Source organism: Pleurodeles waltl, chromosome 12 (assembly GCF_031143425.1).
Source record: "Pleurodeles waltl isolate 20211129_DDA chromosome 12, aPleWal1.hap1.20221129, whole genome shotgun sequence".
Classification (NCBI taxonomy): domain Eukaryota; kingdom Metazoa; phylum Chordata; class Amphibia; order Caudata; family Salamandridae; genus Pleurodeles; species Pleurodeles waltl.
This window is the reverse complement of record NC_090451.1, coordinates 222,081,471-222,101,820: the sequence shown is the minus strand read 5'-3', so window position 1 is coordinate 222,101,820 and position 20,350 is coordinate 222,081,471. Positions and strand designations below refer to the sequence as shown.

Genomic DNA, 20,350 nt, shown 5'->3' with positions numbered 1-20,350 from the left:
ATAGCCTGCTGGGGTTCCGCACTCCCCCTGATTGTAGTCCTTGACTACTCTGACTGCAGTTACCCATACTGCCCTGAACATGGCGCAATCCTTCGCCTATGACGAGGAAGATTATTATGGCGAAGACGCCCCTTCTTTAGAAGAGTCCCTTGTGGGTGCCCTGGATAATAGCGTTCAGCTATCTGTCAACAAAGCCTTGGCCAAGGCTTTGGGTCCCCTGACTCACCATTTTGAAAATTTTGCGCGCCAGAAAGGTTGGGTTCCCTCCAACCCACCGACCCAAGATGCCCATAAAGACGCCCCTGAAAATCTCCCTTCCACCTCCAAGGGCAAGTCAAAAAAGCAGAAATGGGCACATTCAGAGCTGTTTGACAAGCTGGCCGCCACTATTCATTCAGAGCATGGTTATAGCTCACTCAATTTGCAAGAGGTCCAGGATTCAGTCTCCTCTTCTAATATTTTGCCAAATGCCTCATCAGATTCTGACTCCGATTCTACGCATAGTGTCCATTCAGCACCTACTAAGCGCAAGAAGCGTTCTAAGTCCAAACATCAGGCCCCCAAGAACCCTCGTCTTCTTAATTTTAAACCTGAGGACATTGTTCATCCTCGTTCCTCCAGCTGGACTCCCCCTCCAGAAGTAGCGTTGTACATGCAGGAGCATGTTAGAGCCGGCTTCGATAAGGAAGTTCGAGCGAGATTAAAGGCAGAATGCCCCAGACCAGAGCTGGAAGGCAAAGTCACTGATACCCCTGATGTAGACCCCACTATGGTGACTTTCCTAAAGAAGTGGGCTAAAGACCCTAAGAAGGGCTTGGATCGGGCATGGAGATCATGCCAGGATAAACTTCTAGACCTCACCGGCCCACTAGCAAAAATCCTGGAGTTGGCTTATGTCTCTAAAGAATCGAATGCCCCTATTGATCCTGACATTCTCATGGGTTGGGCACAACGCTCCATCTGCCTTTTGGGGAATGCCAATGTGGCGATTTCATCTGAACGACGCCGTTCTATTCTGATGTGTGTCGATCCCCAACTCAACGAACTAGCTTCTTCGGAAGTGGGGCAAGCCGCACAAGGCCTCCTTTTCGGAGCTCCCTTCCTCAAGGATTTATCCAGATTTGCGGCTACATTTAGCTCCATGGATAAGGCGCAGCTTTCCCTTAAGAAGGTATTCAGGGAGACTCTTTTTCGTAGGGCCGGACGCGGTCGGGCCGCTCGTCAGGCCGTTCCTTCTATCAAGGCCCCAGAAGAGACTCGTTCTCCCGTGGCAGGGGTTTCTACAGGGATCAGCAGGCAGACAACACCTTTTACCCCACACGCCCCCGCGCAGGGAGATCTCGTTCCGTAGAAACGCCTACAAGGGTCAGCAAGGAAACTCCCAGGATGCCTCCTCTGCAGGTGAGACTTATTCCTTTTTCGGAGGTACTGCTGGGGGGCAGGGTCCAAACATGTCTGGGGGAATGGCAGAGAATAACCAAGGACCCTTGGGTGTTGGAAACCACTCGAGGTTTCAAACTGGAGTTCTATCGCTCCCCGGAGCAACGTTTTATCCCTCCCCCTCACCGTTTTTCCCGTCCCGACCAAGAAATCATGAATTCGGAAATTCTTGCTCTTCTCAAAAAAGGAGCTATTTGTCGGGCAGACCCTCATCCGCGAGGGTTCATCAGCCCCATTTTTCTGGTGGAAAAGAAGGGCGGCGGTTCAAGATTAGTTCTAAACCTCAAAGATTTCAACGCCTGGATAGTTTACAGGCATTTCAAGATGGGGGGAATCCACCTCCTGAGAGATGTTCTTCAGGAATCAGATTGGATGGTTCGTTTAGATTTAAAAGACGCTTATCTAAGCATACCAATCTTTCCTCCTCATCGACGCTTTCTCCAGTTCTTCTGGATGAACCAATGTTTCGAGTTTCAGGTTCTCCCCTTTGGGCTTTCCTCCGCACCTTGGTGCTTTACCAAGATGATGCGTCCAGTAGTCGAATCCCTACGGGCCAAAGGAGTTCGCCTGATCGTCTATCTCGACGATCTGATCATTATGGCTCAAGACCTGTTGATTCTCCGGGAACACTTGTCCTGGGCAATCAATCTTCTTCAGAGTCTGGGATTTCTCATCAATCAGCCCAAATCTTGCCTTGTCCCATCCCAGCAGATGGAATTCTTGGGGTTCCAAATAGACTCTATTCGTTCCCTTCTGATCCTTCCGGCCCAGAAGATCCGCAACATCAAGAAGGAGTTGCGTCTTCTGTTGTCGAAACAGTATGTGTCTTTGAGGAGCTTAGCCCGGATGGTAGGTCTTTTGTCATCCTCGATTCAGGCCATCTTCCCGGGCCCTCTTCATTACCGGGCCCTTCAACGTCTCAAAATTTCCCACCTTCAGAAGGGCCTATCGTACTCAGACAAGATTCCTCTGTCGGAGGAAGCCCGATCGGAGATCCAATGGTGGCTGGACCACATGGACGCTTGGAATGGTCGGGCGATATTCGGCTCTTCGCCAGATGTGATACTAGAGGCGGACGCCAGCAGGTGGGGCTGGGGAGCACGCTGCGGTGCTCTGTCCACGGGCGGTCGTTGGTCCCAGGAGGAACTCCGCCTCCACATCAATTGTCTGGAACTTCTGGCCGGTTCTTTTGCAATTCGGAGTCTGTCTCCCCTGAAATCAGACTGTTGCATCCTTTTGAGGATGGACAACATATCTGCGGTCAGATATGTGAACAAACTGGGTGGTACGAGATCTCCGATTCTTGCTCAGATTGCCAAAGAGTTTTGGCAGTTCTGTCTTCAGCACCGCATTTCAGTGATTGCGGAACATCTCCCAGGAGTGGACAACACAGTGGCGGATTGGAACTCCAGGTTTCTGCGGGATGGCAGCGACTGGAGGCTCCTTCCTCAGGTGTTTTGTCACCTCCACCAGTTGTGGGGTCCCTTTTCCATCGACCTCTTTGCCTCACGCCTGAACCGACAACTTCCGTTGTTCTTCAGTTGGAGGCCGGATCCGGAGGCGACAGCCACGGATGCCTTCCTTCAGGACTGGTCTCTCCATCTGGGATATGCGTTTCCTCCTTTCAACATGATTCCTCGAGTTCTATCCCAGGTTCGACGCCAGCGTGTAGGGATTGCTCTGGTGACCCCCCTTTGGAGAGCTCAGGCATGGTTTCCTCTAGCTCTCGAGCTGTTGTGCGACTTTCCGCTTTTGATTCCGCACCAGCTCAACCTGTTGCAGGACCCTCTGGGGAATCCTCATCCTCTGATGTTGTCAGGCCAGCTACAACTAGTGGCATGGAAACTTTCCGGAGACAATGGCTTTTGCCAGGTATTTCAGAACAAGCTTCAAAGCTTATCCTCCAGGCATGGTCCTCTGGTACACACAAACGATATGCCTCTGCATGGAAGCGTTGGGTTACTTGGTGTTCGGAACGGGATTCCGATCCCATTAAAGCAGATGTCAATCTAGTAGTCAACTTTCTGGCCTCTTTGGCAGCTGCAGGCCTCGCGTACAGATCTATTAACAATTATCGATCTGCCATATCGGCGGGCCATGTTCCGGTGTCAGGTAAACCTATAGGAGAACACTTTGTGGTTTGTAAACTGATGAGAGGTATCCGGCTTACTAATCCTCCCCTCCCGCGTTACTCCTCCCTTTGGGATGTTAACGCAGTCCTGTCTTTTATTTCTTCTTGGCCTGACAATGAATTCTTATCTTGTAAACAATTGTCGGCCAAACTTACTTTACTTCTATGTCTTGTTTCATGTAAAAGAGTATCTGACATTAAAGCTCTGGATCTATCGGGAAGGAGTTTTACTCCTTCTGGAGTTTCCTTTTCGATTTCCCGTCGTACTAAGACAGGTACTTCTTCGATCTCCTATCCCTCTTTTCCTCATAATACTAAACTTTGTTTAGTTCAGTGCCTGAAGGCTTATGAAGCATCTACAGAGGGATTCCGGAGAGACCCCGGGGGTCAACTTTTGATTGCTCTTAATAAACCTTTTAATCCCGTTTCCTCTGCTACTCTAGCGAGATGGATTAGGTGGATTTTGTCTGAAGCGGGCATTGACGTCTCCGTTTTTGGAGCCCATTCGGTCCGTGGAGCTATGGCTTCGAAGGCTTTTTCTCTTGGAGCCAGACTAGAAGACATTATGAGAGCGGCAGACTGGTCCGCTGAGTCTACTTTTAAGACTTTCTATTATAAACCCATTGTGGATATTGCGTCAATTGTGGTTAGTCAGCTTTGAGCTAGCATAATACGAAGCCTCCGGTCCTGACATAGAATCAAAAAATTTCTAGCTTTCGCGTCAAGAATTTTCAATTCTATTAAGGACACGGAGGCGAGGATTATCCCACCCGGATTACAGAGATTAACATACTTAAGAGTTAAGTATTTTTTATGTTTTACTTTCACTGTGATTTGAATGTATGCCCTCCCTTTGTATAAGAGTTTATAATCTTTTTTCCGTGGTCTATGACTAGTTTTGTTTGTGTCCTCTAGGTTTTGAACAGAAACAATGAGGACCTGGACATTCGTGGGAGTCTCGGGCTGTTTTCCGTTGGATTCCTGGTCCCTTTTTTCTACGTGGTTCTTGGATTTCATTTGGATCCGGTTATTGACTGTTTTGTTGAATTTTGTTCAGCATCCGCAAAGAAAGAGGAAGTGCTTTATCCTCGGTAGTTTATATACAGTACTGATCTCTATGGTTATGACGTCTTCCCTTGAATGTTGGGATATGTTTTGTTTTAATTACTCTCTTGTGATTGGCTGCTGGAAAAATAAAGCATTGAGAGAGAAGCATAATCCTCGCCTCCGTGTCCTTAATAGAATTGAAAATTCTTGACGCGAAAGCTAGAAAATTTTTGACTGTTGCTTAACCCTATTTCTAGTGTCGGGATGCAGAGCTGCTGAAAGGTGCAAAAAAGGGAATTGCAAGTATTCAAACCCTACTATAGTATGAACCCTGACATAATTAGAGAGGCTATCAGAGCACTTATATGATGAGATTGCTGCAATAATGTGTTGCTGCACTACACGGCACCAAAGGGACAAGTCGATTTTTTTTTTTTAAACGACAAATACATTTATGAGACAGCATGTCCCGGGGACAAGTATATATTTGATAAACCCCCTCCCCAATGCGGAATGGAAGGGGGGAGTAGCATTCTGTGAGTGAGGGGGGTCGGGGGGTTCTTTGGTGATTGCTGAAGATGTCTGCACGGCTCCTTAGTTACCCGCAGCTTCTAAATAAAGGATATTGGATACTCAATTACCTGCGTGGAAGTGCTTTTTTACCATCACCCTTGAGTGATTTTAAAAATTGGACAGGTATGAAATGTAAATATCATATATCTAAAACCACAGCATGCAGTTGTGTACTTCGTCACGTTTTGTTTATAAAACCGCCACCTAACCATTAGTTACAATTTCCGGTTTACACTAATTTATTTGATGCCAACCCATCCGTTTTCAACAGAAGACTCCAGTTTTTTTCCCAACCAAAAATACATCTATTTTATCTTTCTTTTTATCGGCTCCTTCAAATACACCCAGCTATTCGGTTTATTGAACTGTGTGTACTTCGGCGTGCCTACGTTCGCATAGACGTTATGTTTTCAGGTGACGTCACTTCCTCTCCCAGTGCCCTGCGCGGGTTTTTGTAGTTCTGACATGGCGGGGAGTCAGGAGGCTGCACGGGAACAGCGGACAAACTTGGAAGAAAGGGTGGTGAACGGCTGGCTGATACAGTACTACTTCCATTGTGCGCTAGACGCCTTCAAAACAGGGAGACACCGGGATTTCCACCAACTGCGCAACGTCCTTTCCGGTGAGGGGCGGAGTTAATTTAGAAGGCGTGGTCTGTTAGTGGAGGGAAAGTGTTGAGAAAACACAGCAGAGTAGCCATTTAATTAAACTGGTTACAGAAAAAAGTTGAATTTAGGACTGAAAGGGTTGCACGAAAAATGAGAATTATAAGATAGAAAAGCAGCAAGAAAGGGTTTAGTGCTGCAGGGCAATATAATATTTCTTTAGGAAAAACTTGCTACGGTATGTTGCACCCTCGTCACCGCACTGAACGGTTTGACAAATGAGGGCAGTGTTTAAACTGGTGAAGGCGTGGTATGTAACACGTGGTTGCACTTTTCCTAAAACCTAGTCTCCTTAATCTCCAGCATTTGTAGGTTGCTTTGGGCTCTCGCACCCAATCCGGTGACATTGAACTTGACCTGAACGCAGTAATCTTGTTGGCACCGGGCTAGTTTTTTGTGTGTGTATTTAACCAGTGTTTAGTGTCCCAGACCACCCAAGTTAATGAACACCGGTATATTCCTCTTATCAGTAAATATTTAGAGCAGTGAATGTAAAAAGAAAGCGCTTTAAACCCTTTTCTAGTGCTGCTTTAAAGATCCGAGTCATATTTAAAGTAAATAAATACAGAAATATCATGCTAAAAAACGAATACAGGCAATATTACACGAAGCTACGTTTAGCTGTCATATCTCGGCCTTGGTAGAGTTTTCAAAAAGGTGAACAAATGGCCGGTATTTGTCTCTGGGGAAGGTGGCAACGCTACTCCATTGAAGCTCTGTTGTAGCCTCTCCAGTCAAGGGGTGCAACTACTGCACACAAGAGAGCTCTACACTGTAGGTCATATGCTTGTTTTATTTGGTCTTGTTATTTATTTTTATTTTTTAATTAGACATACTTTGAGATTTTAATTTTCTCCCGTGACTCCGCCTGCGATGTCACTTATGCCTGAACGTGTGTGCCATAACTGTTGTGATCTGTCCATCCAAACAAAAGTGCATCTGAACCTGCCTTGGTCGGTGAATATGGGTGTAGTTTTTGCTAACCCGTCCAGGGAAGGTAAAAACTCTTTGTATATATGTTAAGTATAAGCAGTGTATCGTGTATTCTTGACATATGTGAACCTAGCACCACCATTTTGGTTTCATGCAGCGAAAACTAACTCTGTGCGTCTTACAGGGAAGAATCAACTGCTTAATGTGCCCCATATTTAGAAAAGTTTATTTACAATCCCTGATCCAGCATGGCAAACGCATAACACTCAAGGTACTTGAACACTCGTTTTCTTGCTCACCCTTGGCATGATTGGTGTCCCTACACCTGTGACGTAACCTCTCATCCACGGTTAGGGACATTGCAACTCTCTAATTTTGGCAAGCTTTCCCAGAAGATGACACATGCTATTGGTAGTAAGTGGATCAGCAAATCCGCAAATGTAATCTGAGCACTGGTGAGAGGTTAATTAGGAGGTGAACCCCTCATGCTACTCTCTGGTGCACCTCTGTGTCTGGCTATGGAAACGGTCTGTAGATCAAAGTGTAGAGGCTTCTGGCAATAGCTTTGGGCCAGTATCTGTCAGGAACACCTTTTGTGAATCTGTGCTGGCCCAGTAGCTTACCTGAATAGTTACCTAGTCTTTCTTAGTGATATGTTGCTTTTCATATACTTATCACCACTGAAGGAAATGTAGGTTCTATAACTCCTCTATCGGTATCGCCTGATATGCCTCATAAAAATCGTCTGATTGTCATGGAAAGCCTTACAAACATGCCTGATCTGACGCGTCAAGATCCTCTCCTCCACACTCCATGTAACCTCATGTTTATCTCAAGACATTCTACCTTCCACAGAACACTCTTAAGGTGCTGTAACGTCTATTATCTATGTTGAAATACCAGACACCTTCTGCCTAATAACCCCGATGTGATTTTTAAAGCGTGTGTTGCCTTGGAAATAATTTGGTAAATTTAATAAAATCTGACTCCTGTTTTCCACCACTACATGTTACTAAGCTTTACATAAGTTGGACTAGGGGTAAAAACTACAACCAACAAATCTTACACTATACGTAATCTTTCAAATATGAATTATTAATTAACAACATCCACAATTTTACTGTATTTAAGTTCCAAAGTTTTAAATCTTTCATTTTGATTCTATTGGTGAACAATATAATTACTCGCAGAGAAACAGAATATATGTTGATTGATCTCTATGACTCTGTTTATCTTATACTCACCAAGTCTTTTACTTCTATTTCCCTTCTACTGTCCTAGATTTATTTCCCGTTTTTAATTTTAATTTTCTCTCTAATTCACTAGACATTGTCCTTAGAGGTTCCCTTCATATCTGTACATCCATTCACCCATGCTGGATACATCATTGTATTTAATCTCTTATTCCTGACAATCTTGTATAGAACTCTGCCGGTTGTGGTCCTGTGCTACACACATCTATCTCAATAAATAAGGTCCCATAATCTGTATTAATTAATAAGGTTCCATGTTGGCGATCTTTACACTCCTTAACAATTTGTAGAAGCGATCCATGTTTGAAAGTGTAGTAAGATGAAGTATAAAGAATCTGTCAGCACTCAGAGGTAGCGCTTATATGCAACTCTGCTCGGTAGCTTCCGGTGTGGCCTGGCATCAGTGTAACCATAGGCAGCATCTACTGTCGTGCAGGAGCATTGTTGAGAAAACTCTTCAAATCCAGTCTGTCTCTTGGGAGTGTTCTAAAGGTGATGCATTGATAATTAGATAGACTATCCAGCAGAAAGAATGTTACCGAAGGTATGTATTTGTCTCTTCGGCTCTGGTCTCAAGTACCAGTTCAGTTATCAAAGCATATTAGTATGTGTCTTGCAGGTCATCTATGTTGTCAGTCTTGCTGATCTATTCATATAACAAGGGTCACAATCACTGTAGGTTAGACGTTTTGTTTCTTTTCAGTTGCTTAATATGGTCAAACTAGAGTACTTGCTATAGTTTCCCTTTTCTATCTCACTTGATTAATATGAAAAAGGTACCTCTGCAGTTGCCAGTACATCGTCCTGTACAAGTTGTGCTGAGAGCTGCTGAAGCAGTCATGTTTATTGGCATCAGAAACCCTTCCTCAAATGCCCCATAATGTGACCCCCTGAGTGACAACAGATTTTGGCCACTTACTTCCAGCAAGTAAAGAAGTGAGGGCTCACCTTTTTGCATGCAGTGGAGACAGGATGAGGATCGTGCTTGTTGCTGACATAGGATAAGGAACATGCTCATTGCTGTTAGAAGCATGGATAAACTTTTCCATGCGATGCACTGAGCACAAAGGATGAAGAGAGCACATGCCTTCTGCTTATGTGAAGTCTGCCATTGGATGTGTCAAGCTTTAAAAGATGTGGCTACGAAGAAAGTTTTACACACTGCACATTTATTTGCTTGTTGCAAATGTGGAATGAATGCTAACATCCAATAACAGATTCCATACCTGAGTTATAATGCATGTAGTTTATTTCTACATAAACACCTCAGCTACAAGTTAAACCACCTCTGTTACTAGCTTTTTGTAGATCATCTCTCCTACATTAAATAATGTGTTTAACAAGGAATTTCTGTCTCATACAGTGCTGGGTTGTACAACACAGTGGCAGAACCTTTGAACCATGTCACAATGGGAGTCAGGATTTATGACAGTAATTTATTTATTTTTACTTTGGGGTTTAGTGTACACCGCCCCTTCTGTATAGTTCCAAAATGCACTTGTACCTGCATCCCTGCACTATTATATGTGTCCACAAATAACGTTGTTCCTCTCAGGAATGTTGCTATGTTTTGCTTGCTAATGCGGAGGCTTGGTGAAATTTGTACATAGAGTAGAGGGTCACTGTATGAACCTACAGTTTGCTTAGGGCATGCACATTCCTGCCTGATTTGTGGGGGGCTTTATTGGGCTTACATTCTCAGTCCTGTGGTTGCATTAATTGTTGGAGGGCAACACTGCCCGAAACACATCACGATTGAAGCTTTCATTTGATGTTTAGAGTATCTTCTTTGGTTTAAGGCATGGTTGGACAAACAGGGCGATCTAGGCATACAATAGATCTGCATTCAGGTAGGACTCCATGCCAGTGGTTACTTTGGCAGTGTGATGTGTGTGCCAGTTGGACCCACATACCCCTCTGAAATGCACTTAATACTGTGTTTAGAGAATTTACCTTTAGACCTGGACAATGTTGCACCTACATCCTACTCTGAACAATGCTTTTCACTGTGTCTGGAAGACCTACATCCTGTACCTTTGCGTTGATATGGGTATGTTGCTGAGTTCTCTGGGGACATTGGATGAAAGGTTCTATAATGCCATTATACTCCTTCCTGCATCAGTTGCCTTTTGACTTAGGGCCTGATTTTGAAATTGGTGGACTGGTTACTTTGTCACAACGAGGACAGATTTCCCATCATCCAAAATTGAAATCTCATTATATTCTATGGGATTTAGATTTTGGCGGACAGGATATCCATCCCCGTTGTGACAGAGAAACCCGTCCGCCAAAATCTAAATCAGTCCATTACTCTTTGATTAGGGGGGCTTAGGGGTGGAGATGTTTGAATATTGAAATGCAGAACTATTTTTACAGATGGGCATGATAGTTCTGATTTTGTATTTTATTCTCTTAGGAAATGTATTTTTTGTAAGAGAATTCTTGCATACTTTTTGTGTGTGCACTCTGTACCACATACCATTACTGTGGGACCGTTGGGAGCTCATGTACAATTTTACCCTTGTTTTGGTAGCGCTGGAGTAAAGCATTGGGTAGCACGGTACAGTTTGTCACAGCTCTTACAGATTTTCTGACTTGCCACAGGGCTGTTTTAATACAGTGTGAGTAACGTTTCAAGGATTTTGAAACTTTTCTAGTGCCTTTTATGTGGTGTGGGTTTTAGGGTGAGTAGAATAGGGACATTGTTGATAAATGTATTGGGCACAGAGGTCTACATGTCTTTCCGAAGGCTGCTTTTGACTAAGGACCAAGCAGTCTGTTTGGTAATGTCTATAGAAAGGCATTCAAAAGGTTGGAGTCACATTTTGGTAAGACTGTTAACATGTGACAGAGGGGCATACATTCTAATCTGAGAGTCAAAAGACAAACAAATTAGAGCGTGAACTAGTGTCTTGTAGGATTACACGAGTTAGCATCAAAGGGTGAGTTTGAGTAGCTGCAAGATAAGTTGATAGATAAATCACTGAGTAACTGCCCTGGGACATCGCAGGAAGGATAGGTCCAGCTTGCACGCAAAGGGCGCCTTGAGGTTAGCAGGGATGTGCACTCTGGGTTGAACTGGATTGATAGGGGCAATGTTCAGGAGTAGGGCATCCTTCATTGGTATTCACTTCTTTGAGGGGCAAAGGAACCAACCACTTGAAAAGAAACAATGGTTAAGGGCTGGGGGCAGCCCTTTTGTCCAACGAAAGCAAAGCAAATATTGAACACTCAATATGAAGAAACAACTTGTAAAAGGGGGTGCATCAACCTGAGGGAACCCATAGATGGCAGAGATGGGCTCATCAACAGTGGAGATATTTTCAAGCGATAAACATACCATGCACAAACCTAAAGCCAAAATAGATTTGGTGGGAGTAAACTTGGTGCTGTTGAGCCTGACCTCCGCATTGTGTTTGTCAGGGTAATAGAGAAGGAAGGGAGAGTCTCAGATCTGGATAATACAATGAATGGCCCAATGACCTCAGTTTTGCAACTGTGGAGTACATTTAGAATGCTGTAAGAGTTATTAGAGGATGCATAGGAACATGCCTGAAGGAAGGGGCAAAGGTAAATCAACCCAAATTGTTCCCGTAGCCCTCGCTCTGCATGTTGCGTTGGCTGAAGACATCTCTGCCTGAGATGTGATTTTGAGGGCGCTCAGAGTGCTGACAGCTAGCCCTCCTGAAGGAGCACCACCCAACCCTGACTTCACCAAACTCTTCAACTGCAGGCACAGAGATGTGGTTCGAACAATGGAAAGACGAGTGGGACAAATGCAACATAAATCCTTTCATGTGATGTTACTCCTAGACTACATCAAGTGGCTACACACGTAGCTGTAAACAATTGATGACCTAAAGAAAAAGCTGAGGCATGCTCATGGAATATAGACTTCTTAGCTGAATTGAAAGTGATTTTTCAGTAGAAAACCTACTTCTTTGGAGGACCATAAGCACTGTTGGACAGGGAGGTGAGAGTGCAAGACTCTTTTTTTATTTATTTGTTTATAGTTTTATGTAAACAACATACAACATAAAATGAAATGCCACCTTGGTCCTTACAGTAATAGATCAGTCAGCTACTTTAATCTATCTTCGGAGAAAAAAGAAAACAGAAACTTCAAAAATAAAAGGAGAGAGAAGGCTGGGAGGAGCAAGCACAATTCTCTGCAACCATTCTGTACAACCTTATCCCACTGTAGAGTGAGCGGCACTCATCACCTCAACATACCCATCCGCAGCAGGCTCTTCAGACAGACGCAGATTCAAGATAGGATTGAGGCGGTGCCCAGATGTCTCGCGGCCTGGAGCCAACCGGAGTCAGCTCCCAGTAATTTATTAATTGTTCCTGGCAAAAAGTGGCATCTCGCAGCCAATCCGATATCTGGGGGGACCGAGCCCGGCCCCAACAGATTGCCACCCTGCGCTTAGCTAACAATAACATCATGCCAACCAGGCGCCACACTGTAGTTTGCACCTCATTCACCCCTCCCAGCAGCGCCATCAGGGGAGATGGAGGAATCTCCAGCCCAATCATCTCAGAAAGAACACGAAAGACCTTTCCCCAATAGGCACATACTGCCGGACAGGTCCACGCCAAGTGCATAAAATCAGCAGCAGGGGCCCGGCATCTTGCACAGGTATCATCCGTTCGCAGCCCCATAGCACATAAACTTCTGAGGGTGTAGTACAGACGGTGCAAAAACTTAAAATGTTTAAGGCGTAATCTATAGTTTGGTGACAACTCCTTCATATGCGTCCAGCACATCCTCCAAACATCTTCTGCGATGTTCTCACCCACATCCTACACCCATTTAATCCTTACAGACAGCCCCGTCCCCTCTCCTTGCCCCTGCGTACTGCCATACAGCTTAGTGATCAGCCTCTCAGGCGTCCGCACACTCCACAACACTTCCAACGCGCGGCAAGAAGTTGGGGTCGCGGGCAAGCAGGAGTAGCGAGAGTGCAAGACTCTTGATGAGCCTCAAACAGATCGCAGGACAAGAGCCTAGAGCCCAGAGAATCACTGGGGGTAGGGTAAAGTGAGATGCAGGAGTTTCAACCAAAGTAAAGCTAGCAAAGGTCTACGAGAAGATAGCAATCTGGATGTGGCCTGGGAAGACCCCTGGAGGAGAACTAGAAAAAACATAGAGACTAAAGGGAATGCTTTGGATCCAGAACAGCTGCATAGAAACCTGGTGAATACTGAACTGGAAGAGGGATGTTGGAAATACTGATAAAGGGAGGCCCCAGGGAGCTCTTCTTCCTCACCACTTTTTCCCCATTTGACCACTAAGGTGGGGGTGGGAGGGGGTCAATAGGCACAGGTCTAGGCATTGTTCCTCTCAGTGTGTTTAATGAGAAATGGACTAGTGGAAAGAGAGTGGTGGAGTTTGAGTATCCACCTCTGCCTAATTAACTTTACTAGTTGGGGGATGAGTATGTTGCATGTAGTCTTAACGCTAAGTTAGTGGAGAAATGGTGGTGCAACAGGCCCTTCCTTCTTTGAGGTACCAGCATTATTGAAGAGTATTGTGTGCGAAAGTTGCAGTCACAGATGTGGAGGGAAATAGTTAATTGTTTTTCACTTACGTCTGTTAAAGTTACAGGGGTCTAGCATGAAAAATGGGAGTGAGGGTGTACACTGTATGGTGTTCTGATCAGGCCAGTTATTGTGGTAGGGGAAAAGGTGACTAGAGGGACCAGGCTACAAGCTCACAATGCCAATAGAGGTCATAGTTTAAGAGATTGGGAATTAAATCTTCTAAAATGCAAACAGCCTGGGATACAGGATTAAAGAGGGAGGGGGAATCTCCCAGTCCCCCATGAGGTAAGGTCCACTCTAGGCCCTCCTCTAGAAAACACACTTGATGTAGATGCGTTTTGGGTCCTGGGGGGAGGAAAGTACTTAACGTTGAAAATGCAGGCTATGCTTTAGGTGCATGAAGGATGGCTATACTTGGTGAAAAAAAAAAAAGATATTGTGTATAAGGGTAGGACAGATCAGAATGGGTGCTGTGAGTCATTGGAAAGTGGGGCAGTCAGGAATGTACAATCCTAAAAACACTCCATAGGATTAGTGAGAGAATCTGGAAGCCCAACCTCTACCCACAAAATGGGGGGGGACTTCAGCTGTGTTCTATCTAGTGCAATGGATGGAGGGGCAGAACAGTAAAGGGATTGTAATGAACCTGGCATGATTTGCAATGTCCCTTCTGCTTGCTGACATTTTGCAGTTTAGTCATGATACAGACAAACATTATTCTTAATTTTCCCCTTTCGATGACCCTTCTCCAAATTACATGGTCTCTTTATTCCCTCACTGGAGTTCCCATGCAAAGAATCAGGGGAATACGTGGCTAGGGGTATGTCAGGCCACTTGCCGCTCCTGGTGAGGATAGTGGCAGGAAGAAAAATATGGTTCGCCAGGTCAATATCCTAACTGAAATTTCCTACCAACATCATAAATGGCCTCATGCAATCAATGGCTAACTTACCAGGCAAGAGCTTCTCAGACGTTTAAGATACTACCACTGATATGACTGGCTTCTTACTGATACTCCTGTCCCTCCCTTCTTGGGCAAATCTGTTCCCTTGCATTTGGATAGCTATCCACCGGAAATGTTTGCACATGTTCTAGAAATTCTAAAGTGTCTGTCATGACTCGGGTTACCAATTTTTATGTGTTGCTGCAACAAGAGAAAGGACTTGATCTTCTTTCACTAAAACTTCATCATCAGAAGACAACTCCTATTTCACCTTACACAAAGACTGCAGTCTCCCCTTCAAATTCCTCTCTTCCAGACAACACTTACGCATATAAATACTTGGCAGGTCATATGTTATGTTGATGGGTCATTGTTTGCAAATTACTTGGCCTTTTGGTGCTTTAGAATGCTTTAGGAGACTTTGACCAACAGTTATGATTAATGCATCAGAGATTTGCCCCTGTGTGAAATTTATGCCTAAACCACATGCGGTCCTCATTTGTAATTTGTTTTTTATTTGTATGCATATATTACAAACAGGGCAGAGGATGGGTCTTGCACATCTAAGTGTGCACTAGGTCGTTTCTGCAAGTTGGTTCACAGGGGGAGTCATGGTCTTTGATCAAATTGCCAAATTTTTGTTCAGATGGGTCAATTGCGGTTAGTGTGTAGTGCAATGGAGTGAATTGCTGTATTCTGGCGGCTACACAAGCTGTACTAGTTCCAGAGTCGAGTATCTTTGTGATGGATTAACTTCTAGTTTTGTTGACTCATGTCCTTACTACCTTATGGTTGGTTGAGAGAGGCGATGCTGTTAGTCTGTTATTAAGATTCTGAGTGTCTGATGTTACACAATTCATGCTTGAGGCAGACCTTCACTGGTTTATTAATCAAGGTGATGTTTGAGTGGCTGTTTTCTGTGGTTGTACAGCACTAGGAGCATCCAGGGTGTCTTATTTTATAAATCAGGCACTGGGGCTGTGAGACTTGTAACAGGTCGCAACCTCTAGACCATCATAAGCAATCGTACTACATAGTGAAATATCCTGTTCCATGCTTCCAATAGTAGACACTTTTTTCTTCCATGCCTACTTTTCCATTTCTTGAAACATCTCTGCAGTGCATTGCTCCCTTAGATATCATCTGAGGGTTGAGCATTCCAAAAGGAATTCCTCACATCTGGTAAATGAGGTAATAGGAATAGATGGCCTGCATGCACTGACAAATTTCTGCAGGGACGTGAGAGTCCTAGAGGCCTATCACATTTTGAATGAGAACATATTTTCCCGCAAGTGCTGACACAGATATATTTTTGAGGGCTTTATAATTCTCTGCATGTTGCATGTAAGCCACAACAAAGCTGTGAGTACATTGGTTCCAGGGTAGAGTTCAGTTTCTCTGCTCCGACTTAAAACATACAATTGTTCCTCACAGGGAAGTGAGTAATGGTTGATCTGAATGGAATTCCAATATTGTAAGAGATTCAGGTGTGGCTGCTCCATTTCAGAATTTGGAGTTCCAAATGAGGTTCTCTGATTTTTTTTTTTTTTTTTTAACATTGGAAGATAGCGGGCTCTGAAACAATGATTCATCAGTGAGATGTGATTTATTAAAAATTGCCTTTCAGGGAAGATGTAGCCCAGTTTCACTAGGGGATGTTAATTTGCATGTCTACCTATTAATTTATAGCTGATGAATAAATAAACTTTACATTTATATATTTGTATGATTTCATCTTTTGTCAGCTGTGATTGAACGCCCTTGTGACTCCTTGCCACAAGTCTCCAAGCAGATGCGAATAATGCAATGTCTCTCCAGAGTTGAGGAAGGAGAAAACCCAGGTGAGTCATATGCCGTTCTATGTACGTTCGGAAGCACAAAGGTGATAAATATAGCATATTTTCTTTTCAGTTCATTCCTTTTTGTTTTACAGTTTGTGTATTGAACCATTAAAAAATGCTGTACAGAAGAGCATAAACATTTTCAGGTGTAATTTATATGTAGATAAATGCTGATAAAGAATTAGAATGAAATAAACTGTTCAGAACACAAAGAGAAACGTATTGAAAAATACATATTTCTGCTAGTACACAAGCAAGTTACTATTTAAGGAGAATAAGCCGGATAGAACTAAGTCAAGGAGGAAACAACCGGCTGTGTTTTTCATAATGAAGCCGTGGACATAGGGGCGCTCATAAACTGTGGACGGTGAAAGTCTGGTCAGCCTTGGCTGAGAAGGCCGCTCCATGGGAATATTTAAAAAACATTGAGTGAGTATGGAAGATTTTGACAGCCCCAAAAAGAGTGATGTGACTTGAATGTAAAGAGAAAGCTAGGGTGTGATGTGCCAGTAGCTCAGTCTGGCTGTATGATAATTTATTGATTTGAACTCTAGGGGGATTGGTTTATATTAGGCACTGTGTTTGGCAAAGTGCCTTTCTGCTTGATGAAGGTGGAATGATGTTGGTAGTACCTCTCGAAGGTCCTCGTGTTGAAATTCAAATACCAACTAAGGAGGCGTAGTGTGGATGTGAAAACAAGAGCACCCAGTCGTGTAGGGGAGGACATACTGATACAGTTGTAGGATGTCCATTATGTAAAAGCCTGGAAACATAACAAGTGGTTGGAGAGATGAGCTGAGAATCTTTCAAGTGCTGCACTAGTATACTTGGTCATAGTGTTGAAGACACTAGTGAAATTGAAGAGGGTAACAATGGAAGAGATGATTGTGATTTAGAGGTTTGGAGGTTGCATGCATTAGGGACATCTTTGTGAAGTGGAGTTGGGTAATACCATATTGCAATGGGTTGAACTAGTTAAAGGATAAACAAACAGCAAGCTGGTAAGAAAAACATGTCCTCAACTGTTTTTGAACAGTTGAGTTGAATACATGGCAGTAGATGAGAGGATAAGAAAGGTATGTTTTTTTTTTTCTTCATAAGTCAAACTATGACGCTTTTAAAGCATTCTAGGTAGTTTAGATATTTTGCATTGGTGTGCTTAGTCCCGTATTTTTGTGCAGCAGGACATAGATACAATTGTTTCTAAATTCAAATTCATCAATAGCAGTTTCACATCCTATGCATAAAGGGAGTTACACCATTTGAGTTACATATTTTCAGTTTTCGCTTTGCTATTGCAATTTGGTGTGCGCTCCCACGTCCTTTTACTCAGTTGTCATCCTGTTTTTAGATCTTAATCTGGTGATGCTGGATGTTAATTATGTAATTTGTGTAACCGAGCCATACAAAGGCAGTTTATTGTAGCTAGTGAGGCTTTGTTGTCTCTCTTTTGACGCCAGGTCCCATATCTCACTTTTTAGGCATGCAGTAAGCAGTTAGTCTTGTGATCTCTGCTACTGCCAGTGATCTTAAAATAATGTTAGGTATATTGGGTGATGAACTTCAGTTAATGTGGGTAGATTTGTGCACATGAAATTCCTATTCCAAAATGTGAGAGGCTAGACCGCAGAGCTGTCCAATCCAGTTTCCCAACAATGTTGGCATCAGTAATGCACCATTTTGTATTACCCAATGGCGATACCACATTTTGAAATAGATCCATAATGAGATCGTAATGGGAAATAACATACAGGTGTCATATATCACACTCCAAATTTGCACTTTTTCCCCATTACGTACAGCTTTTGCCCACACAAATAGCTAAAGGGTATCCCTAGAGTAACATGTGCTAGAAAGTCATAAAGAGTGTGGACGTTATGCACACCTCATAATCTGTGTTTGGGCAGCTTTTGGATATGCCAGAAACTCTTAGTGAGGTCCTTAGTCTTATGTTTTGATAAACATTTTTTATTAATTTGAAGGCATTGAATACTCTGAAAGCTTTGTCAATAACTTAGTAAACTAACTCTTTATATGAGACATGATCATACCATACGGTAAAAATCTGCTGGTGTTGCATCACATTTGGGGCATGCTGGGCTTGCCAGAAGTCCCGCTCAGTGCAGTCTCGTGGGGGGAGGCACACTCTATATAGATAGTATATGTTTGTATGAATCGCAAGCGGGAAGATATAGAGATAAGCTGCGGTGCCTTTAAGGCGTCTCGCAAGTCTTCCTCCTCCAGTGGTCTCACCCAACCCTCCCATCTGACCCTTACATGGGCCAGGTCCCATAGCATTCTATATATCTGGGACACTCCACCCTTCCTCATTGTCCCCTTGAGTAATTTAGGCTCTTGCTGGCTATGTTCTGGTATTAGAGTACTATCTGTGATATGTGCCTCTAAGCGCATGGCAACGTTGTAGCTATTTATAGAATTGTGAGCGTGCAAGGTGGTAGGTTGGTAGGTCTCCGAAGGAACACAGATGTGCCCCTGCCATACATCTCCCAGGTGTGAAATTCCCAGTTGATCCCATCTATTGAACCCTCGCCGCTGTCTCTCATAACCAGGTACCTCTCCAGAGACAGGTTTGCTAGGCCAGAGTGCTCGCCCACCGAGTGTCTCGCAAAGCTGCCCGCCATGCCAAAAACACAATTTTGGTCCCCGGGTCTAAATCTTTGAGGATCGGTGATCCATACAGTGTGTCCAGTATTTTAGAGAAGTCCAGAGTGTTAAGCTCTAGCTTGTATGCTGGGTCCGACCACCCCCTTATGAACCAATCATTTATGACTAGTAGTTGAGTTGCTAAGTAGTACAGATAGAGGTTGGTCATGCCCAGCCCTCCATCGTATGGGGCCTCACTAGCATTGCAGTAATGCTATGCTATGTTATGTCTCACTCCCTGCCAAAGAAAGGATGTTATTGTCATATCAATATAACGGAACCATGAGCGCGGCAGTGAAAACAATAGGTTCTGTAGGATATACGTGGGGGATCATTATTTTAAAAAGTGCTCTGCGACCTAAAACGCTCAACGGAAGAGAGCGCTATTTCATCAAAACCGTAGTCTCATATAGTGTTATTGGTTGCAGATTCAGTGCCCAGGTCAGAAAGCAGTGTCACCCAAATGCCAAGATATTTAAAACATAGTCGCCTCATGGGCATTATGTCCTGCCAGGCAAAGCAGTCTTGTGATGACGACAGGGGCACTATTACAGATTTCAAAGGGTTCACTCGGAGGCCTGAGGCATCCTCGAAGCACTACAATAGGTGTAGTCTGCATTGGCCACTGTACACAAGGTTTGCCAAGTAGATGAGAACATCGTCCACATAAAGCGCTATGCGATCGTCATGGTCACTGTTCCAACTCCAGCCCCGAAACAGAGGATCCGCCCTAACTAGGTGCCAGGGCGAATTGGGGGTGGGGTGGGGTGCAGTGGACAACCTTGGTGTGTGCCATGGCATATGGGAAAGGCCTGTGACAGAGTACCATTAATCAGCACCCATGCCCTGGGGCCAACGTATAGTGCCTGTACCAGCCTGCTGAAACGTGGACCCAGCCCAGCTCACTTTAACACCAGATATAGGTAGCTCAAACCCACAGAGTCGAATGCCTTCTTGAAGTCCACCAAAAATAAGGCAAGATTCCAAGGTAAACGGTGAGTCAGGGCCACCGGGAGCCGGCAGATACAATGGCTCATGCTGCAGGGCTCCATAAACCCACATTGGTCTGGGTGTACCAGGAGAGATAAGACTCGATCGAAACTGGCAGCCAAGATAGTGGCAAGGTTTTTAACTTCTCCTTTTATAAGCAAAATGGGACAATAGTCCGGCTTGTCCGGGATGGAGGCTGGGTCTTAGGGATTACTACTTTAGTGGCCATGTCCATCTCCAGGGGGAAATGCACCCGTGCCGCCCGCCTCTCCATACAAGGCGAGAAGTCTGGGTGTCAGGATGGTGCAGGATTTTGTATAGTA

The 20,350-nt window shown here is 44.2% G+C and overlaps 1 protein-coding gene across 6 annotated transcripts in view; it reads left to right on the top strand.

Moving 5' to 3' along the window:
- The first annotated feature begins 5,572 nt into the window (after positions 1 to 5,572).
- The window catches only part of TERF2 (telomeric repeat binding factor 2), a 271,686-nt gene continuing 256,908 nt past the window's right edge, over positions 5,573 to 20,350 (top strand). For all 6 annotated transcript variants that reach the window (XM_069216855.1, XM_069216859.1, XM_069216858.1 and 3 more), the window contains exons 1-2: positions 5,573 to 5,813; positions 16,278 to 16,373. In XM_069216855.1, coding sequence (XP_069072956.1) covers positions 5,657 to 5,813; positions 16,278 to 16,373 — 253 coding nt within the window. In that variant the 5' untranslated portion in view covers positions 5,573 to 5,656. The remainder of the gene's footprint in view (positions 5,814 to 16,277; positions 16,374 to 20,350) is intronic.